Source organism: Theropithecus gelada, chromosome 7b (assembly GCF_003255815.1).
Source record: "Theropithecus gelada isolate Dixy chromosome 7b, Tgel_1.0, whole genome shotgun sequence".
Classification (NCBI taxonomy): Eukaryota; Metazoa; Chordata; class Mammalia; order Primates; family Cercopithecidae; genus Theropithecus; species Theropithecus gelada.
In genome coordinates, this window is record NC_037675.1 from 17,065,834 (window position 1) to 17,089,922 (window position 24,089).

At 43.2% G+C, this 24,089-nt stretch overlaps 1 protein-coding gene across 1 annotated transcript in view; it reads right to left on the bottom strand.

The window, feature by feature from the left end:
• Positions 1-455: 455 nt before the first annotated feature.
• Positions 456-24,089, bottom strand: part of FAM169B (family with sequence similarity 169 member B) — a 39,823-nt gene continuing 16,189 nt past the window's right edge. Inside the window, exons 2-4 of the mRNA XM_025391881.1 lie at positions 12,866-13,048; positions 1,867-1,961; positions 456-542 (exon numbers count right to left, since the gene is read on the bottom strand). Of these exons, the coding sequence (XP_025247666.1) occupies positions 456-542; positions 1,867-1,961; positions 12,866-13,048 (365 nt within the window). The remainder of the gene's footprint in view (positions 543-1,866; positions 1,962-12,865; positions 13,049-24,089) is intronic.

The following is a 24,089-nucleotide window of genomic DNA, read 5'->3' on the forward strand; positions in this document are numbered from 1 at the left end:
ATGGGTTTCTACAGCCCAGATGGAATGGGTGTGGCCCCTTCCTGAGCATCTTTAAACTTCTATATGGAAAGAGGTACATTCAGTAAAACATCCCTGTGGTTCCGGTGAAGTCCCACCAAGTTATCCTGAGAAGCAGAAGCCACATTAGTTTTAACAAGTAAGCTTCTGAAATGTTTAGGAACTATCAACAATTAACTTAGGGAAATATTTCCTCACTGTTGCATGGTGTCGCATGCTAAGTGCAGCATGTTCTCAGGCATTCTAGAGCCTGAGCCCACCTCAGAGGTATGTGGGGCCTGCGGGGTCACTGGCCCCTCAAAGATCCCTGGGGAAGGTGCACTCCCGGCCACACAAGTCTCAGACCCGAAACCTGGGAGCCCAGGCAGGCCTCCGGACCCGGCTCAGATGGGCGTCTGGAGACGTCAGGGACTGGACCTTGTAAGCTGGCCCGGTGTCTACCCCGCCAGCCCGACATCCTCCTCTTCCACTCCACACTCTGGATCATTCTTTGTGTCTTCCAATTCTTCTCCACGCATCCTCTCCTGAAGTCAGAAAAGAATCCACAGGCATGCCAATTAAACATGGCAAAGGGGTTGTCCCACACGGTCTGGGGCTGGACGTTCAGGACATGCAGGTGTCCTGGTCTGGCTTGTGCCTTCACTTCCTGCTGAGATTCAGAATAGGCCAGGTTCAGACGCCCCAGCCAGCCACGGGGAAATCAGGTTTTGTGCATAAGAGCACATATTTACTGAAAGGAACTGAAGGACAGCCCAGCCTGGGGAGACCAGAGAAAGGGCAGGGAAGGAAGCATTGCTTTCAGAGCTGGCACTCCGTGCTCAAATGTGCAGCATTCCCCCAGGTCCACACCCATGGGCGTCACAGTATCCTGGACACTTCTGCTTCCTCTAACAGAGGTTTAAAAGAAAAGTCAAGGATCAACAGAAATGGCCAAGTACTACGCTCTCTGTTCAGTGCCTGTTGGGTCTTAGGTTAGCCCATCTTTCTATGGTGAACCAAAGAAAATGAAAGCCCTCATCTGCCAGATGGCTAGAGCTAATGTCAGACAGGAAGCAGCTTTCTAAAACAATCCAGCACTTACTGGGATATTTTATGCTTTCATTGTTGAATCTTCTATTTCAGAGCAATATAGTTTCCAAAATAAGCAGTATTTGTCCATGATGTACAAGTGTGAGTTTAAAGTAATTTTGGATTCTTTAGGGATTTGAGAGCAAAGACCCTTTGGCACCAGAGAATGGACACTTTCACAATACCCTCTGTGGGCAAGAGTCTGGTTTAGCCACAGGAAAACCAGGAAAACCTATAATCTTATGAAATACTGAATGACAACAAGCCTCTAAGAAATATTCTTAATGTTCCCTCAAGATTCTGTTCTACAGTCACTCTGGATTATACAAAAACCTAATACCTAATTCCACTCCATCCCAGCAATCTGAGCTTTCGCAGTGGAGGAGGAAAGAAAGACAAATTTGTCTTGTTTTTTGTTCTGCTTGACAGACACTGGTCCATGGCAAAATTTGAAATTCAGATTTTTCAATATTTCCTTAACGATGCAAGGTTACGGCCAATTCCCATGTGTTCTGTTCCATTTTGGTTTCGTTAGAGCTTGTCTAGTTTAGAGAAGAGAACCATAAAAAATCTAATTACAAAGGCCTCTCCTCGCAACACCCCCCTCCCATGATAGCCCGGAGATTCTGAGCCTAGACCAAGGCCCCGCTGCCACAAGAAGCCCACAGCCGAGTCATCTAGGAAGCTGCCTGGCAGGTTCAGACCACGGCTTCACTGAGCAAGGACAACCTGATTACTAAGAAAGTGAGAGGTTCATGGGGGTGATATAGTATCACATACCTTGCTGCTGTCTCCAGGGGCAGACTGTCTGGGTCTGTCATTCTGAGAAGTCCTCGCATGATGGCTCACATTCTCCTCGGAATTTCCTGGGTGTGCTGCCCTCCCCAAGCAAGAGAAAGAGGATAAGCAAATGAGGGTGGCTCCCAAGGGACTGGACAATCAAAAGAGGAAATGGTACACTGGGGGCCTTGTAAACGTGTTGATAGCCATGACCCAATTCTATATCCTTTTTTGTTTGTTTGTTTGTTTTTTGAGATGGAGTCTCCCTCTGTGGCCCAGGTTGGAGAGCAGTGGCGCCATCTGGGCTCACTGCAACCTCCACCTCCCAGGTTCAAGCGATTCTCCTGCCTCAGCCTCCCAAGCAACTGGGATTACAGATGCCTGCCACCATGCCTGGCTAATTTTTGTACTTTTAGTAGAGATAGGGTTTCACTATGTTGGTCAGGCTGGTTTTGAACTCCTGACCTCAAGTGATCCTCCTGCCTCAGCCTCCCAAAGTGTTAGGTCAATTCTATCTTCTTGACCTTCACTTTGCCATTTGCTGCAATGCTCTCCAGAAGACAGGTGTCAGGAGATGCAAAGTAATGGTTCCACTCAAGCATTTCTGAGCTGGAATTGTGATCTGTTCTTCCATCGATTCTGGAATTCAAGGGACTCACATTTTCCCAGTTCTAGTCCTGGATCCTTTTTTTTTTTTCTTTTTTTTTCTTTTTGCTCACTGGTGATTTTGCTCACAAGAGAGGTCATAATCACCCACGTTCAGTGAGTCTCCCTCCTCTCCTACCAAATCAGTACCGACTTGGAAAGGGATGACTTTCTTGTCCTCCTTTGCACCTCTCCACCCCACGCCCCCAAATCCATATGTGTGTGTGGTGTTCAGATCCCTAAAAAAATACGCAGTTTTACATTTCAGCTGAAAATACCTATGTAACACATTTTGTTTACTAAAGAACAAATGAATTATTTAGTTGTTATCTATATAAGTAAATTTTTAAATGTATTTACAGAACTGCATAAATTAGCAAAATTTGGTTTGGCAAAATTTATTTGTGGGCACTTAAAAATATCAGCACACTTTAGCTCTCTTGGCCATACAGAGTTTTTATATCACACAGTAGTAGGTGCCCATGTAGTTAGCTGGCAAACGAGTTCAGAAGCCAGGTCAGCCCTATTCACTACTGCATCCCTAACGTCTAGGAAGTGCCTGGCGCACCCGTAGATGCCCCATTAATGGTTATCGAATGAACAAATAAAGCAATACACGAATGAATGAATGAGAAAATGAAGTAGAAAACCTATTATCAATTTGCCACCTTTCCTAATGTTTTTATGTGTTGTGAGCTATCAAATGTTTACTTGTATTTCATTCCTAATTGAGGTTCATTAAATCTTTAAAAATGAGCGCACTAATTTGGAAGCACACCTGGAGGTATCAGAGCCCTAATCACAGAGGTAAGTTATCATCCAAGGCTGCAGTAGATTACAATGGCCACTAAGGGGAGCCACACAACCTGTCAAAAAGCAGCATTTGCCAGAAAAAAACACACCCAATATGGTGGTTTTGCCCCCAGCACTCCCCAGCACACAGCACCACCACAAAATTGCTGTTGCTATTGTACTCTATAATGTATGAGTCACCAGAACAAACTAAAAAAAAAGGTCAGAACTGCAGTTTGCTGGGCATTAAACTTTCAGAAAAGTAGCCCCTGCTTCCCATCTCATATTTTTCACAACTCTTGATGCAAAAATCCTTCTGGTTTAAAAATTAAATGCAAATAAAAGTATTTGTGGATGACAACTGAATCGATTAAAAATTCAGCTGGAGAAAGAAAGCAAAACTATGACTTATAGATTGAAAAAAAATTAATTTTTAAAGCAGTGGTCAATTATTTCCTGCCCCCAGTAACAATTTTGTAAAAGAACATTTCACTGTTGACATATTCAATTTCATTCTCTCTGGTAAAGAAACTTAAGGCATGTTTAGGCTGACCGGGAAATCACATCAGAAGCAATTATGATCCTATTGGTCAAGTTTCAAAGGCTTTGTCTGTAACTGAATGTAGGAAGAAAGAAATTTCCCACAAACTCCTTCCCTCAAAAGGTCTGCATAACCTGTAAATATTTTCAGGGCCATTATAAGCTGCAGATGTTATCAACAGCCAAGATCGCACAAACTTTTAAAGACCTGGCCCACCAATCAGGCTGCTTCAAAAATAGTCTTTAAGAAAACATTTGCAATGAGCACAAGTTAATTTCCCTTTGAAATGTTGTGAAATGTTCATGCCTTATTTAGAACAAGAAGCAATTGATTCCACTGGGCTTCTTGCTTACAGTTCTATTTCTATGGCACATAAAATTATAGGATACCTCCAAAATAACTGTCAGGAAAAAGAAAGGAGAACAGATAAAACTTGAGAAAACAGAACAAGTCAAGAAAGTAACTCTAAGAATCACTGACTAATTTAAGACTAACATCCAATTAATGGCCTGAGTTTCCCAGGGAAGAGAAGGTTCCGGAATCTGCATTGTTAGGTGACCCGTAAGAAGTTCTAATCCACTAACACTTGCTGATTTCCATGAAGAGAGAAACAGATGAGAAACTGCAGAGCACTGAGCTAATCTGTGATCACATTTGCAGCCCCAACTCACCAACTTGAAAAAAACCTGAGATGTCAGCATTAACTGTCATAATGGTTGCAAGTTGAAGCCGGTTGGCTGAAAACCTTCCTGAGTGAATTAAAATCCTGACTGCGGGCCCTCGAGGGGAAAGAAGATGTGGGTGAAACTGGGAACTAGCCATGATTTATACAGGCAGTGAAAAGACCATAACTTAGAATTATTTTTTTTTAATTAAAGAGGCTTAGTAATCTAATTATATCCTAATTATAATGATAACCCTTATTCCTTCAAGGGACTCAGGCATGCTTCTGGAACATTCTCTGTGCAAGTCCCCTCATTTGCTGTTTTAAAACAAGAGTTGGTGAATCTCAGAGTGAATTAAAGTGACAGGTTTGGCATCTGACTTCCAGCTCAGTTTCCTCTGCCCAGACCACACTGACTCCTAGCTCTTGAAACAGCCCCAGTGGAATTCTCCAGGAGGAGCCATCTCCCCAATTAGGAGAAAACATCCTCGTCCCTGCTCACCCCTCTGGCCTGTGCGATTTCCACATTTCAATATGCAACACATTTTCTTTTTCCATTCCCAGCCAAGGAACTGAAACATCCAAGCACAGAGGCTGTGCGAGGCCCCACAGCCTCATTTGTGAAGCGTGTCCATAAACCCGCACAGCTGGACAGCTCAGTGCCCAGGGACCTGACCGGCTTCCCTTCATTCCTAACTCAGTGCCACAGGGCAAGTCACTTAACCGCCTCATTAGGATCACAGCACAGCCCCGCCCTGCCATGCCTCCTTCCCGGGTGCCTGGTCACCCCATTAATATCTGTAAAGATCCATTAAGCCTTCCAGCATAAAAGCAAAACTGATCACTATTATCATCAATAAACTCCAAGGCACGCTCACCTGTCAACACCTAAGGTGGATCAGTCACCACGTGGAGTGAAAGCCTGGCACCTCGGCTGCCTGTCAACCCCTTAATGAGCCACCTGCAGCCGCAGAAATGGCATTCGACGCTGATGGGAGCACCTACTCCAGGAGTGAAGGAGAGCCAGGGCTTTCATTTTGGACAGTTAATTTAAATTAACTGTCCCCCTCACCTCCCACCCATGGCAGCACCTGCAGCCTGGAGGTGTCTGCTGCCCCACCCCTGGCCTGGCCTCACCTCTCAGTGCTGAGCTGAGAAGCACTGAACTGAGAAGCACCTGTCATGGGCAGCCGTTACCCACTTGCAAGAAGTGGAAAGTTCACTGTCAAAAAAGCAACTTGAGGTCGGGCGCAGTGGCTCACACCTGTAATCCCAGCACTTTGGGAGGCCAAGGAGTGCAAATCACCTGAGGTCGGGAGTTCAAGCCTGGCCAACATGGTGAAACCCCGTCTCTACTAAAAATACAAAAATTAGCCTAGCATGGTGGCATATGCCTGTAGTTCCAGCTACTCAAGTGGCTGAGGCAGGAGAATCCCTTGAATCCAGGAGTCGGAGGTTGCAGTGAGCCAAGATTGCGCCACTCCACTCCAACCTGGGTGACAGAGCCAGACTCTGTCTCAAAAAAAAAAAGCAACTTGGAAATCCTGACACTGCAAGCCTGCTTTCCCATCTGACCGTTTAAAGGATTTCCCACCCCCTGCCTCCTCCGGAAACCCACCACCAAAGGCTCTGTTTTCGTGCTTCCTCCACTAAACCCCACTGGCAAACTGCCACTGGGGCACCGTCTCAAGCAACCAGAAATTGAAGACGGAGTGCACATCTGTCAACAGGGAAACAAATGACATCATGTCCACGCGACATCATACTATGCTGCTGTGAAAAACATCAGGCAGCAGTTTTGCAGCACGTTGTCTCTGCGGCGCTGCCATTATGTGTGCAGTCGCCTCAGAGGTGAGGAGGATAGGAGACTCGCGTTTCATAGTAAACCCTTTGGAGTTTTCAACCAAGTGCACACAGTACCTTTTTTTTTTTTTTTTTTTTTTTTTTTGAGACAGAGTCTCGCTCTGTCGCCCAGGCTGGAGTGCAGTCGCGATCTCGGCTCACTGCAAGCTCTGCCTCCCGGGTTCACACCATTCTCCTGCCTCAGCCTCCCGAGTAGCTGGGACTACAGGCACCCGCCACCACGCCTGGCTAATTTTTTTGTATTTTTAGTAGAGATGGGGTTTCACCGTGTTAGCCAGGATGGTCTCAATCTCCTGACCTTGTGATCCACCCGCCTCTGCCTCCCAAAGTGCTGGGATTACAGGCATGAGCCACCACGCCCAACCACACATTACCTTTCATTACCTGTTCAGAATAGTGTTTTCAACTCATCTTCAGCTAGGCAGAGGAAACTGATCTTCTTATATGTTTCGATAATCTATCTAATTTTAAAAGGGGAGTCCCTTAGTCCCAGGGAGCTCCTAACTGCTAAATTGGGGGTGATCTTTTTAAGCAAGAAGGACGGGAAGGTGTGCTTCACTCAGGAGGGGAACGTTGGAGGATAAGATGTCCCCACCCAGGTCCTGCCCCTCCTTTGTTCTTGCCACAACAGAAATAACATCCACATGGGTCTCATTAGATCATGTAAATCCATACTAGTATTGAGACCAGAAATAACTAGACATGGTGCAGTGTTTCAGTCCTACTCACAGTCTGGAAGCTTTGCCTGGTAAAGTTGAACCTTGAGCCAGACGTTGGTGTGCTGGCCCCAGGCCCCCAGGGGCTCCACCTCCCACAGGCGCCCTCGCTCCTTCGGACAGACCAGCAGGAACTGCCTACAGACTGGGAGAAGGGAACGCAGTGTGAGTCAGGAAGTCCCCCACCTCACCCTGGTTCACTCTGCGCCAGCTCTCTGGGTCTCAGATACGGCCAACTCCAGTCCTCTAGCAGCCCTCTACCCCCTGATCTCTGCTGGAATCCCTGCGGCACTCAGACCACTTTTTCACCTGCCTACCATGGACACGCCCACCTCCCCTGCTCCTCCCGGTGAGGAGCTCTCATCTCCATGCTTCCCATCTGCATTCATTTACCAGGGCTCCTCTAACAAAACACTGCAGACCGGTTGGCTTAAACCAGGAGTCCCCAACCCCTGGGCCACCGACCAGTGCCGGGATGCGCAGCAGGAGATGAGTGGTGGAGGAGTACACAAAGCTTCATCTGTATTTACAGTTGTTCCCATTGCTCATGTTACCGCCTGAGCTCTGCCTCCTGTCAGATCAGTGGCAGCATTAGATTCTCATAAGAGCATGGACCCTATCGTGAATTTCGCATGCGAGGTTGCGCACTCCTTATGAGAATCTAATGCCTGATGATCTGTCACTGTCTCCCATCTAGTGCAAGACGGGACCATCTAGTTGCAAGAAAATAAGCTCAGGGCTCCCACTGATTCTACATTATGGTAAACTGTATAATTATTTCATTATATATTAAAATGTAATAACAATAGAAATAAAGTGCACAATAAATAAATGTAATGTGCTTGAATCATTCTGAAACCAATCCCTTGTCTCTGCCCCATCCATGGAAAAACTGTCTTCCACGAAACCAGTCCCTGGTACCAAAAAGGTTGGGGACTACTGGTTTAAACAACAGAAATTTATTTCTCATAGTAATGGAGGCTGGACGTCCAAGATCAAGGTGGCCCAGGGTTGTTTTCTCCTGAGGCTTCTCTCCTTGGCTTACGAATGGTCATTTTCTCCCTGCATCCTCATACAGCTGTTTCTGTTTGGGTCCATCCTGGTGCCTCTCTTCTTACAAGGACACCAATCATACAGGACTAGGGGCCCACCCTCAGGACTTCATTCAACCTTAATTAACTTTTTAAAGGCCCTGTCTCCAAATATGGTCACACCAAGGGCTTCAACATATGAATTTGAGTGGGGGGCCCAATTCAGTCCTCAGCACCATCCACCCTGGCCACTCTTCATGCACCGTCCTTCCTCCCTCCCAAAGAACCTTCAAGCTTATCCTCTGCTCCCTCCTGGATTCCAGGGTCCACTCAAGTTTCCCACACTTTTATGCTCACATTCATGGGTGAACATTTTCACATGGCAATGTCCTGAATCCAGGTGAATGGGAAACTGCTCCTGGTTCTGCAGGTGCCCATGAGGACTCCATTAGGCCCTCTTCTTAACATTTGGGGGGCCCTGGGAAAGAACACAGATGGAAACCTACACAGTGCAATGCTAAGTGCAGGCAGACCTCGGAGATACTGTGTGTTTGGTTCCAGACCACCACAATAAAGCAAATATCACAGAAAAGCAAGTCACACAAATTTTTTGATTTCCTAGCGCATTCATGTAAAAGTTATGTTTATAGTATACTGTAGTCTAGTAAGCGTGCAATAGCATTTTTGTCTAAAAAACATAATGTACATACCTTAATTAAAATATATTTTAATGCTAAACAATACTAGTGATCATCTGAGCCTTCAGGGAGTCATAATCTTTGTGCTGGTGGAGGGTCTTGCCTCAAGGTTGATGGCTTCTCAGAGTGGGGTTGCTGTGGCAATTTCTTAAAATAACACAGCAATGAAGTTTCTTCCACTAATTGATTCTTCCTTTCACAACAGATTTCTATGCAGCATGTGATGCTGTTTGACAGCATTTTACCCACAGTAGAACTTCTTTCAAAATTGGAGTTCATCCTCTCAAACCCTGCTGCTGCTGCTTTCTCAACTAATTTATGGAATATTCTAAATCCTTTGTTGTCATTTCAGCAATGTCCACTGCATCTTCAACAGGAGGAGATTCCAACTCGAGAACCCACTTTCTTTGCTCATGCATAAGAAGCAACTCCTCAACTGTTCAAGTTTAATCATGAGATTGCAGCAATTCAGTCTCATCTTCAGGCTCCACTTCTAATTCTAGCTCTCTCTTTATTTCCACCACATCTGTAGCGACTTCCTTTGCTGAAGTCTTGGACTCCTCCCTCAAAGTTATCCATGAGAGTTGGAATCAACTTCTTCCAAACTCCTATGAATGTGGATATTTTGACCTTCCATGAATCATGAGTGTTCTTGAGTGTTCTTAATGGCGTCTAGAATGGTGAATCCTTTCCAGAAGGTTTTCAGTGTACTTTGCCCAGAACCATCAGAGAAATCACTATTTATGGAAGTCTTAGGAAGTGTATTTCTTAAATAAGACTCGAAAGCTGAAATTATTTCTTGATCCACAGAATGAATATTATGTTAGCAGGCGTGGAAACAACATTAATCTCTTTGTACATCTTCATCAGAGCTCTTGGATAACCAGGTGCATTGTCAATGAGCAATAATATTTTGAGAGGAATCTTTTGTTCTGAGCAGTAGGTCTCAACTGTGGGCTTAAATTATTCAATAAACCATGCTGTAAACAGACGCGCTGTCATCCAGACACTGTTGTTCCATTTCTAGAGCACAGACAGAAAATATTTGGCATAATTCTTAAGGGCCTTAGGATTTTCAGACCAGTAAATGAGGATTGACTTCAGCTGAAGGCTACCAGCTACATCAACCCCTAACAAGAGACTCAACCTGTCTTTTGAACCTTTGAGGCCAGGCACCAACTTCTCTTCTCTAGCTATGAAAGTCCTAGATGGCATGTTCTTCCAGTAAAAGGTGGTTGCACCTACATTGAAAATCTGTTGTGTAGTGTAGCCACCTTTATCAATGATCTGAGCTAGATCTTGCAGATAACTTGCTTTGCTTCTGTATCAGCACTTGCTGCTTCACCTTGCACTTTTATGTTATGGAGACGGCTTCTTTCCTCAAACTTCATAAGCCAACCTCTGCTAGCTTCAAACATTTCTTCTGCAGCTTGCTCAAATCTCTCAGCCTTCATAGAATTGAAGAGAGTTAGGGCCTTGCTCTGGGTTAGGCTTTGACTTAAGGCAGTGTTGTGGCTGGTTTGATCTTCTATCTAGACCACTAAAACTTTCTCCCTATCAGCAATAAGGCTGCTTTACTTTCTTATCATTTGTGTGTTCACCAGAGTAGAACTTTTCATTCCCTTTAAGAATTCTTCCTTTGCATTCACAGCTTGGCTACCTGGTGCAAGAGGCCTAGCGTTCAGCATACCTCAGCTTTTGACACGCCTTCCTTGCTAAGCTTAGTCATTTCTAGCTTTTGATTTAAAGTGAAAGCTATGTGACTCTTCCATTCACTTGAACATTCAGAGGCCATTGTGGGGTTATTAATTGGCCTAATTTCAATATTGTTGTGTCTCATGGAATAGGAAGAAAAGGAAGGAACAGCTGATCGGAAGCGGAGTCAGAACAGGCTCGTGTATCGATAAGTTCACTGACTTACGCGGGCATGGTTTATGGTGCCCCCGATTGATGTTATAACAATTATAACATCAAATATCACTGATCACAGATCACCATGACAGATATAATAATAATGAAGAAGTTTGAAATATTGTGAAAATTACCAAAACATGACACAGAGACATGAAGCGATACCATACTGTTGGAAAAATATCCCTGATAGACTTGCTTGAAGCAGGGCTGCCACAGCCTTCAAAATATAAAACATGCAGCATCTGCAAAGTGCAATCAAGGGAAGAGCAGTGAAATGAGGAATGCCTGTCTTCCAAAGGTACAAACCAAGTTAGCAAAGCGCTATATATGACACGTTCTGCCCTCCTATCTTGACAAATATAACTTCTTAACAACAGGAGAAGCTCGTTTCAAATTTAGAATTCTTGGACTCCTTGGAGTGTTGCACCAGAATGTGGCAATACCAAGCGAGCTGGCCCCCAGCCGGCAGTCCACCCCCTTCTCCTCCCACCCCAGCCCCCAATACCTCACGGGGCCTGTGAGTACAAATGTGGCCGTCCTCCCCACATGCCATCCACAGTCCCCCAGGAGCCGCCCCTGGGCTCTGAGGATGTGCAAACTGGCGGCATGGTCCACCCTCATGAGCACAGACCCAGGGATGAGGTCCACTCAGGCCTACAGTGGCCACTGGCAGGAATCCTGGGGTACTGGCACCCTGAGCCAGTTTAGAAGGAGCAGCATGAGCCAGGTGGGCACCTCCTCTTGGGCCCATGAAGTCCTCGCCCCTTGGAGGAAGATGCAGTTGAAAGAAGGCTCAAACCGTGGGGCCCAGGACTTCTGCCAGAGTCCCTCCTGTCCAGTTGGAAGGCATCACTGAACTCAGTAAAAACCTGACAGGCACACCTGGGTGGCTGAAGCCCAGAGAGAAGTAGCGTGAGTCAGAATCAGCACATTCAGATCTTTCTCTGCAGGCAAAGACAGTGGAAGGATGGGAGGGATCACAGGGCCCTACAGGGTCTCAGCAAGGCTGGCCCAGGATCAGCAGCCAGCCCTTAGCCTTGGAGCCCACTGTTCCTTTGAGTAAAAGGCTCTCTTCCACTCCCTTGCTAAAGCTTCCTAAAACCCTGAGGTGGCCTGCACCTGAAGCAAGAAGGAGGAGGGGGCCTGGAAGGACATGGGTATGGACAGAGGACCAGCTGCCTGGGCCCCCGAATGCTCCTGCACCTGAAAGTGAGCTACACGATGCAGGAAGCCTTGAGCACTCTTGCAGAAATTCAAGGCTCTTCAGAGTTTTAACAACAGGCTAAGAGTTTGAAAATACAAAGAAACAGCCAGACCCACTTGGGGAAAAGTATGTTTTTACCTGCTTTTCTTTATGACTTCACAGCAACGGAAGCTTCCTTGCCTTTCCTAACTGTTCTCTCCTATCCCTTGAGCCAGAAAGACGCCAGAAACTGCATACTAAGCGTTCAAAAACCGCCGCACACCAAGAACAGAGGCAGGGCACAAAGTAGGGTGTGTGTGCTTCATGGGGGAGAAGGGGACTCAGAGACATGCTCTCCAGAGCCTCCCACCCTCGTCACCTTAGAGTGTGATGTTTCACATCAGAGTTGTTTCATCCTCCTCTGGCAAACGTGGATAAAGAATATGGGAGGGAGGCGTCTTGTGCGTAGAGAGCTACAGAGGTGCTGGAAAGCTGAGTCCATTCAGAGCTTGCCTTTCTACCCGGTCCCTGCCTTCCCTTCAGCTTCTGGGCTCTCCCGTGGCTTCTAGTTCAAAGGACAAAGTGAGGAACTGCAGGCATCAAGTGAAATAGCAAAGGCACTCCAAAGCCCCGCAGCCCGCAGCATGGCGGTAGCTCTCCGGATTCCCTTCTCTCTGAGCTCGTTGATTTGTTTGTGATTGTTTCTGAATCCAATTATTTTCCAGCTTGGGAGAAGTTCACTTCTTGTGATCAAACATGAAGTCTCAGTTTGTGCTGCAGCAACCACAGATTTCTCAGAAAGAAGGAAAACCCCACGAGCGTGCTGCCAAGCGGAGGCCTGCATCTGCCCACGAGAGCTCCCCAGGGCCTCCCCCTGCAGAATCCTCCAGAATGCACATGTGTTATCCATCACCGTTACCCAAATGCTTCTGCAAGACACAAGGGGTTTTACCTTGGTACATGGCAGGAGACATCAGGCAGCTGACCCCCAGGGCCTTGTCCTCTGGGAATGTCTCACAGAAGTCCCACAGCATGGCTGTTCCCAAGCCTTGGCGCCAGTGTTTCCTCCTGATGAACACAGTGTCAAAGATGGGCAGCAGGTAGCATGCACCAGTGCCATCACCACACAGGCTGCCTGTAGAGAAAGAAAGAGACAGATATTGTCCCCTGGGCTCACAGCTGACCCACTAGGACCCTGTAGGGCCCCTGCACAGCCAGAGTCATGGGTACCTCCTGGAAGCATGGTCAGTTTCACAAGCTAAACAAGTGATGCTAAAATAGCAGATCATTCTCCAGTTGACTGATTAGCTTTCTTTACAAACTCACATGATACAAGACCACTGGACTGAAATGAAAGGTGAACCTGGGAGACTAAGCAGAGTGAGGCCACTCAGGCAGCACCCTCCTCAGATTCCTCCCTTCACTGCACACAGTTCAATAAGACCCTTGGAGCCAACCAGGAGTATCTGGCAATGTCAACCATCTCCCTGCAGAAGTGAAACCTGAAGAGACCAATTCAACTCATCTCTAGGGTATGCACTTGTTTCAGTAACTCTAGCAAGGGCTCACCATGTCCAATTATAGCAAAATGCACTTACCCCAAATAGACGCAGCACCAGGCCCTGCTTCTCATGAAATATTGATGGCCCTGCTGCAGCAGAGCAAGAGAGGTGACAATTGGCACCCTCCCCGCTTTTCACCCATAACTTAACTGTATTACAACCAAGGTCAACACCAGCACAGTTGCCATTTCTGCAATGAGAACGTGGCCTTTCAGCCAGGCATCCCTGTCATCACCCTAACTAGAACACCAATTCTACATTGAGCCTACTAGCTCACCTTCCTCACCTCTAAACTGCACAGGTGCCCATGCCCTAGATGCAATGGAAGAAGAAAACAAATAAGGAGCATTTTCAGCTCCTGTTGGAAGTGGTGGCATTTGTCCCTGCCAAGATTCAGAAGTGGATAATTTCCCAAACAAACAAACAAACAAAAATATGACTCAGATTCTAATCAGCCAGACTGAACTGCAAAGATACACACTCCCATGGTGAACTGTTTGCAAAAATGGCCACGATTACTTCTTTCCTATGGCCATGCCCCTTTGCGTTTGATTTTGAAGCTCCTCCCATCAAGAGATGGGATCAATTTCCCCTCACCTTTAATTCCAGCTGGCCTTGTGACTCGCTTTGGTCAACAGAATGAGGCAGAGTGACAGCACCACCACTCTAAGCCTAGGCCTCCTGAGGTCCAGTGGCCTGTGTTCTCTCTCGGATCCCTGCAACACACCACAAAAGCAAGCCCAGGGTAACCTGCTACCATGAAAGGCATATGGCCCAGGCACTGCTGTGGTCCCAGTCAATGTCTAGCCAGCTCCAAGCAGCAGAGCCACCTGACAGGCAGGTCACCATGGATACATAGCCAGCCCAGCTAGACTAGAAAACCACCCAGCTGAGCTCAGCCTAAAATGCCAACCAAAATAATTGTTAGCTAAATAAGCAGTTACTATTTCATACCAAAAATGAATTTAAAAATAAATAATCTCTGGCCAGTAAGGAAGTTCATTTCTCTTGAGACAGTAACTATAAAATATTTGGGATTTCAACCTTGATGCGCTTGAAATGACAGTACCAACTTGCTTGCAATTATATTATTTCAATATATAGAAGATGAGAGCAATGTTCTTGTAACTGTGAAGTCTTCCAAAACTAAAAAAGTTTAATATTAAATAAAGATGCAATTTAATTTACAGTAGCATTAAAAAGAAGTAAATAATTAAGAGTATGTTTAAGAAAAGAATTGCATTGAACACTGAAAACTACAAGACATTGTTGAGAGAAATTAAAGAAGATCTAAATAAATGAAGAGAAATTCCATGTTCTTGGATTGGATGACTCAATTCTTAAGATAATTCTTCTCAAAATGATCTGTAAACTCAATGCTAGCTCTATCAAAATCCTCTTTGTAATTCTACAACTAAGCATATGAAAGAATGCTCCACATCATATGTTATTAGGAAATCACAAATTTAAACAATGAGATGCCACTACACACCTATTAGAATAGCCAAATTCTTTTTTTTCAAGATGGAGTTTCACTCTTATTGCCCAGGCTGGAATGCAATGGTATGATCTTAGCTCACTGCAACCTCTACCTCCTGGGTTCAAGCTATTCTCCTGCCTCAGTCTCTCAAGTAGCTGAGATTACAGGCATGTGCCACCACGCCCAGCTAATTTTTGTATTTTTAGTAGAGACGGGGTTTTGCCATGTTGGCCAGGCTGGTCTCGAACTCCTGACCTCAGGTGATCCGCCTGCCTCGGCCTCCCAAAGTGCTGGGATTACAGGCATAAGCCACCATGCCCGGCCTAGAATAGCCAAATTCTTGAACACTGACAACAACAAATGCTGGTGTGGATGTGGAACAACAGGAACTCTCATTCATTGCTTGTCAGAATACAAAAGGGTGCAGCCACTTTGGAAGGCATGTTGGCAGTTTCTTACAGAACTAAACATACTCTTACCTTATGATTCAGCAATCACACTCCTTGGTATTTACTCAACAGAATTGAAAACTGTGTTCACACAAAAACCTGCACACAAATATTTATTGCAGCTTTATTCATAATTACTAAAACTTAGAAGCAACCAGGATGTACTTCAGACGGTGAGTGGATAAACAAACTGTGGCTCATCCAGTCAATTTAACATTATTCTGCACTAAAAAGAAATGAGTTATTACTACACAAAGATATAGAAAAACCATAAGGACATATTACTAAGTGAAAGAAGCTAACTGAACAATGACATTCCATTGGATTCCAACTACAGTAATGTGCTTCATAAAGTCATTTTGGTCAACAATGGACCACATGTGTAGTGGAGGTCCCATAAGAATAAAATACAGCTGAAAAATTCCTGTTGCCTAGTGATAGTCATAGGCATCATAAAGTCGTAATGCAACACATTATTCATGTGTTTGCTGCGATGCTGGGGTAAAAAAACATACCACACTGCCAGTTGCATAAAAGTCTAGCACACACAGGCCAGGCACAGTGGCTCACGCCTGTAATCCCAGTAGTTTGGGAGGCCGGAGCAGGTGGGTCACTTGAGGTCAGGAGTTTGAGACCAACATGGCCAACATAGTGAAATCCCATCTCTACCAAAAATATAAAAAAGTAGCCAGGTGTGGTGGCGTGCACCTGTAATCTCATCTACTCAGGAGGCTGAGGCAGGAGAATTGCTTGAACCCAGGCGGCAGAGATTGCAGTGAGCCGAGATTGCACCACTGCACCCCAGCCTGGGCAAGAGAGCAAGCCTCTGTCTCAAAAAAAAAAAAGTCTAGCACATACGATTATGCACAGTACATAATACCCAATAATGATAATAAATGACTGATACTGGTTTATGTATTTACTATACTATATTTTTTATTGTCATTTTACAGTGTACACCTTCTACTCATTAAAACAATAAAATTAACTGTAAAGCAGCCTCAGGCAGGTCCTATAGGAGGTATTCCAGAAGAAGGCACTGTTATCCTAGGAGATGATAGCTCCACGTGTGCTACTGCCCCTGAAGACCTTCCAGTGGGACAAGATGTGGAAGTGGAAGACAGTGATATTGACAATCCTGACCCTGAGTAGGCCTAGGCTAATGAGTGTGTTTGTCTCTGTGTTTTTAACAAAAAAAGTTTTTAAACTTTAAAAAAAATTTTTGTAATTAAAGCTTAAGAATAAGAAAATATTTATGTACAGCTGCATGATGTATTTATGTTTTAGCCAAGTGTTATTACAAGAGTCAAAAATTTTAAAAAATTAAAAAGTTTTTGTAAAGTAAAAAGGTTACAGTAAGCTACAGTTCATTTATTATTGAAGAAAACTGTACAGTAAGCTACAGTTCATTTATTATTGTAGACATTTAGTGTAACCTAAGTGTACAATGTTTCTAAAGTGTACAGTAGTACACAGTACTGTCCTAGGCCTTCACATTCACTCACCACTCACTCACTCCCTGACTCGCCCAAAGCAACTTCCAGTCCTGCAAGCTCCACTCAAGTTAAGTACTCTACACAAGCATACTGTTTTTAAATCTCTTTACTGTACCTTTTCTATATTTACATATGTTTAGATATATAAATACTTACCATTGTGTTACAATCGCCTCCAGTAATCAGTACAGTAACAAGCTACACAGGTTTGTAGCCTAGAGAGGACAGGCCATACTCGACAACCTAAGAGTGCAGGACGCTCTGCCATGGAGTCTTATGTGAATACATTCTATCATGTTCACACAATGATGCAATTGCCTAACAGTGCATTCCTCAAAACATATCCCTATGGTTAAGTGACAAATGACCGTATATTACATTCTGGAAAAGGCAAAACTAGGGAGGCATGGTGACTGGGCACAGTGGCTCACATCTGTAATTCCAGCACTTTGGAAGGCCAAGGTGGGCAGATTACCTGAGGTCAGGAGTTTGAGACCAGCTTGGTCAACATGATGAAACCCTGTCTCTACTAAAAATACAAAAAAATGAGCCAGGCAAGGTGGCTCACGCCTGTAATCCCAGCTACTTGGGAGGCTGAGACATGAGAACTGCTTGAATCAGGGAGGTGGAGGTTGCAGTGAGCTGACATCATGCCACTGCATTATAGCCTGGGTGAGAAGAGTGAGACCCCATCTCAAAAAAAAAAAAAAAAAAAGATCTGTGGTTACCAGGGCTAGGAGTAAGAAGGATGAATAGGCAGAGTACAGAGGATTTTTAGGCAGTGAAACTACACTCTGTGATATTACAACAGTGGACACATGCCATTAAACATTTGTCACAACCCATAGAAGGTGCAACACGGAGTAAGCCCTAATGTGAACTATGAACTTCAGTTAATGATAATCTATTTCTATAGGCTGAACCTTGTGTCTCCAACTTTTGCAAACCCACAGTACCTCAGAAGATATTTTCTTTGGAGATCTTTGGAGATAAGGCCTTTAAAAGAGGTCATGAAGCTAAAAAGGAGGCCATTAGGGTATGCACCAGTCCAACCTTCTTACAGGGACTAGTGTCTCTATAAGAAGAAATCTGGAGCCACAGAAAGACACCAGCAATACTCAAGTAGAGAAAAGACCAAGTATGGACATAGTGAGAAGGCAGCCATCTGCAAGCCAAGGAGAGAGAGGCCTCTGAAGAAAACAAGCCTTCTGACACCCTGACCTAGAACTTCTAACCTCCATAACTGTGAGAAAATTAATTTCTGTTGTTTAAGCCAGCAGTCCCCAACCTTTTTGGCACCAGGAACCAGTTTCATGGAAGACAATTTTTCCATGGACCGGGAAAGGGAGGGGATGGTTTCAGGATTATTCAAGTGCATTACATTTATTGTGCACTTTATTTATATTATTACAGTGTAATATATAATGAAATAATTATACAACTCACCATAATGTAGAATCAGTGGGAGTCCTGAGCTTGTTTTCTTGCAACTAGATGGTCCCATCTGGGGGTGACGGGAGACAGTGACAGATCATCAGGCATTAGATTCTCATAAGGAGAGCACAACCTAGATCCCTCACATGTGAAGTTCACAGTAGGGTCCGCACTCTTATGAGAATCTGATGCTGCCACTGATCTGACAGGAGGCAGAGCTCAGGTGGTAACGTGAACAATGGGAGTGACTGTAAATACAGATGAAACTTCACTCACTCGCCCACCACTCACCTCCTGTTGTGCAGCCCAGCTCCTAACAGGCCATAGACTGGTACCGGTCCATGGCCTGAGGACTGGGGACCCCTAGTTTAAGCCACCCAGTCTGTGGTCTTTTGTTATGGAAGCCCTAGAAAACTAATGCATATGTCAATATTGGCTCGTCAATTGGAACAAATGTACCTCACTAACCCAATATGTTAATAATAGGGGAAACTGTTGGGGAAGGGGATACGGAGGAACTCTGTACTTGCCGTTCAATTTTTCTATAAATCTAAAAACTGTTCTAAAAATAAAGCCTATTCATATTTTTAAGTGTATTAGGTATTTTATAAAGTGAGGTTGGACCCATACATCACACACAAAAAATGATTCAAAATGGATCATAGACATGAATGTAAGAGCTGAAACTATAAAGCTTTTGGAAAAAGTAAAAATCTTCCCAACCTTGGGTTAGGCAAAGAGTTCTTAGATTCAACACCAAAAATACAATCAATTGACAAACCTAACTTCATCAATGTTTTAAATGTTTTGTTTCAAAAGACACCACTGGGAAACATGGCAGACGGGAGGCAGGACTAGATTGCACCTCTGACTGGGACAGACAGAGCAGCGTGTGGAGGTTTGCATTGTTAATTTCTGCTCCAGAACAATTGCAGGAATAAATCAGGAAACCTGAGAGGACCCACAGGCTCCCTGAAGGAAGCAGATTGCTCCTGCAGGACCCAGGAGACACCCTAAATACTGTGCTGGTATCCACGACTGAGAGACCCACAGATGGTTCACATCACAGGACTCTGCAGACAAGCCCCAGTACCAGCTGGAGCCTCGTGGACTTGCTGGGTGACTAGATCCAGAAAAGAAATAACAATCACTACAGCTCAGTTCTCAGGAAGCCACATCCATAGGAATAGGGGGAAAGTAATACATCAAGGGAACACCCTGTGGGACAAAACAAACCTTCAGCCCTAGCCCTTCCCTCTGACAGAGGCTACCCAAATGAGAAGGAACCAGAAAACCAATTCTAGTAATATGACAAAACAAGGTTCTTTAACACCTCCAAAAAATCACACTAGCTCACCAGCAATGGACCCAAACAGAGAAGAAATTCCTGATTTACCTGAAAAAGAATTTAGGAGGTTAGTTATTGAGCTAATCAGGGAGGCACCAGAGAAAGACAAAGACCATTGTAAGGAAATCCAAAAAAACGATACAAGAAGTGAAGGCAGAAAATAGATATTCAAGGAAATAGCATAAAAAATATCAAAACTCCAGGAAACAATGGACACACTTGTAGAATGCAAAATGCTCTGGAAAGTCTCAGCAATAGAATTGAACAAGGAGAAGAAAGAAATTCAGAGCTCAAAGACAAGGTCTTCAAATTAACCCAATCCATCAAGACAAAGAAAAAATAATAAGAAAATATGAACAAAGCCTCCAAGAAATATGGGATTATGTTAAATGACCAAACCTAAGAATAGTCAGTGTTCCTGAGGAAGAGACAAATCTAAAAGTTTGGAAAACATATTTGGGGAAATAATTGAGGAAAACTTCCCCAGTCTTGCTAGAGACCTAGACATCCAAATACAAAAACCGCAAAGAACACCTGGGAAATTCATCACAAAAAGATCATCACCTAGGCACATTGTCCTCAGGTTATCTGAAGTTAAGACAAAGGAAAGAATCTTTAAAGCTGTCAGACAAAAGCACCAGGTAACCTATAAAAGAAAACCGATCAGATTAACAGCAGATTTCTCCGTAGAAACCCTACAAGCTAGAAGGGGTTAGGGCCCTATCTTCAGTTTCCTCAAACAAAACAATTAGCCAAGAAATTTGTACCCAGTGAAACTAACCTTAATGTATGAAGGAATGATAGAGTCTTTTTCAGTCAATCAAATGCTGAGAGAATTCACCACTACCAAGCCACCACCACAATAACTGCTAAAAGGACCTCTAAATCTTGAAACAAATCCTGGAAACACATCAAAACAGAGCCTCTTTAAAGCATAAATCTCACAGGACCTATAAAACAAAAATACAATTTAAAAAAACAAAAACAAAAAACCAAGGTATACAGGCAACAAACAGCATGACGAATGGAATGGTACCTCATATCTCAGTACTAACATTGAATGTAAATGGCCTAAATCGTCCACTTAAAAGATACAGAATTGCAGAATGGATAAGAATTCATCAGCCAACTATCTGCTGTCTTCAAGAGACTTACTTAATAAGGACTCACACAAACTAAAGATAAAGGGGTAGAAACAGACATTACAGGCAAAAACGAGCAAGAGTATTCTTATATCAGACAAAACAAACTAAAGCAGCAGCAGTTAAAAAAGGCAAAGAGGGGCATTATAATAATGATAATTTTATTTCCAACAGGAAAATATCACAATCCTAAATATATATGCACCTAACACTAGAGCTCCCAAATTTATAAAACAATTACTACTAAACCTAAGAAATGAGATAGACAGCAACACAATAATAGTGAGGGACTTCAATACTCCACTGACAGCACTAGACAGGCCATCAAGACAGAAAGTCAACAAAGAAACAATGGATTTAAACTATACCCTGGAACAAATGGACTTAACAGATATATACAGAACATTCCATCCAACAACCACAGAATATACATTCCATTCAACAGTGCATGGAACTTTCTCCAAGACAGACCATATGATAGACCATAAAATGAGCTTCAATAAATTAAGAAAACTGAAATGATATCAAGCACCCTCTTAGACCACAGTAGAATAAAACTGGAAATCAATTCCAAAAGGAACCTCCAAAACCATGCATATACATGGAAATTAAATAACCTGCTCCTGAATGATCACTGGGTCAAAAATGAAATTAAAGGGAATTTAAAAATTCTTCAAACTGAACAGCAATAGTGACACAGCCTATTAAAACTTCCAGGACACAGCAAAGGCAGTGCTAAGAGGAAAGTTCATAGCCCTAAACACCTACATCAAAAAGTCTGAAAGAGCATAAACAGACAGTCTAAGGTCACACCACCTCAAGGAGCTAGAGAAACAAGAACAAACCAAACCCAAACCCAGCAGAAAAAAGGAAATAACCAAGATCAGAGCAGAACCAAATGAAACTGAAACAAACAAACAAAAAATATGAAAGATAAATGAAACAAAAAGCTGGTTCTTTGAAAAGATGAATAAAATTGATAGACCATTGGCAAGATTAACCCAGAAAAGAAGAGAGAAAATCCAAATAAGCTCAATAAGAAATTAAATGGGAGATACTACAACTGACACCACAGAAATACAAAAGAACATTCAAGGCTACTATGAACACCTTTACATGCATAAACTAGAAAATCTAGAAGAGATGGATAAATTCCTGGAGAGATACAACCTTCCTAGCTTAAATCAGGAAGAATGAAATACCCTGAATAGACCGATAACAAACAGCATGATTGAAATGGCAATTTAAAAATGACCAACAAAAAAAGTCCAGGACCAGATGGATTTACAGCAGAATTCTACCAGACATTTACAGAAGGATTGGTACCAATCCTACTGACACTATTCCACAAGATAGAGAAAGAGGGAACACTCCCTAAATCATTCTATGAAGCCAATATCACCCTAACACCAAAACCAGGAAAGGACATAGCCAAAAAAGAAAACGACAGACCGAATCCCTGATGAACATAGATGCTAAAATCCTTAACAAAATACTAGCTAACCGCATCCAACAACATATCAAAAAGATAATCCACCATGATCAAGTGGGTTTTATACCAGGGATGTAGGATGGTTTAACATACATGAGTCAATAAATGTGATACATCACATAAACAGAATTAAAAACAAAATTCACATGATCATCTCAATAGATGCAGAAAAAGCATTAGACAAAATCCAGCATCACTTTATGATTAGAACTCTCAGCAAAATCGGTACACAAGGGACATACTCCAATATAATTAAAGCCATGTATGACAAACCCACAGCCAACATAATATTGAATGGGGAAAAGTTGAAAGCACTCCCTCTGAGAACTGGAACAAAACAAGGATGCCCACTCTCACCACTCCTCTTCAACATAGCCAAACTCTGGAAGTCCTAACCAAGCAATCAGACAAGAGAAAGAAATAAAGGGCATCCACATCAGTAAAGAGAAAGTCAAACTGTCACTATTTGCTGATGATATACTCGTTTACCTAGAAAACCCTAAAGACTCCTCTAGAAAGCTCCTAGAACTGATGGAAGAATTCAGCAAAGCTTCCAGATACAAAATTAATATACACAAATCACTAGCTCTTCTATACACCAACAGCAACCAAGCAGAGAATCAAATTAAGAACTCAACCCCTTTTATAATAGCTGCAAAAAAAAAAAAAAAAAAGAAATACTTAGGAATACACCTAATCAAGAAGGTGAAAAACCTCTACAAGAAAAACTACAAGACACTGCTGAAAGAAATCATAGATGACACAAACAAATGGCAACACATCCCACGCTCATGGATGGGTAGAATCAATATTGTGAAAATGACAATACTGCCAAAAGCAATCTACAAATTCAATGTATTTCCCATCAAAATACCACCATCTTTCTTTGCAGAATTAGAAAAAAATCATATGGAACCAAAAAGATCCTGCATAGCCAAAGCAAGACTAAGCAAAAAGAAGAAATATGGAGGCATCACATTACCTGATTTCAAACTACACTATGAGGCCATAGTCACCAAAACAGCATGGTACTGGTATAAAAATAGGCACAAAGACCAATGGAATAGAATAGAGAACCCAGAATAAACCCAAATACTTATAGCCAACTGATCTTCGACAAAGCAAACAAAAACATAAAGTGGAGAAAGGACACTCTTTTCAACAAATGGTGCTGGGATAATTGGCTAGCCACATGTAGGAGAATGAAATTGGATCCTTATCTCTCACCTTATATAAAAATCAATTCAAGATGGATCAAGAACTTAAATCTAAGACATAAAACTATAAAAATTCTAGAAGATAACATTGGAAAAACCCCTCTAGATATTGGCTTAGGCAAGGGTTTCATGATCAAGAACCCAAAAGCAAATGCAATACAAACAAAGATAAATTGCTGGGACTTAATTAAACTAAAGAACTTTTGCATGGCAAAAGGAACAGTCAGCAGAGTAAACAGACAACACACAGAGTGAGATAAAATCTTCACAATCTATACATCTGACAAAGGATTAATATCCAGAATCTACAATGAACTCAAACAAATCAACAAGGAAAAAACAAACAATCCCGTCAAAATGTGGGCTAAGGACATGAACAGCCAATTCTCAAAAGAAGATATACAAATGGCCAACAAATATATGAAAAAAATGCTCAACATCACTAATGATCAGGGCAATGCAAATCAAAACCACAATGTAATACCACCTTACTCCTGCAAGAATGGCCATAATCAAAAAGTAGTAGATGTTGGTGTGGCTGTGGTGAACAGGGAAC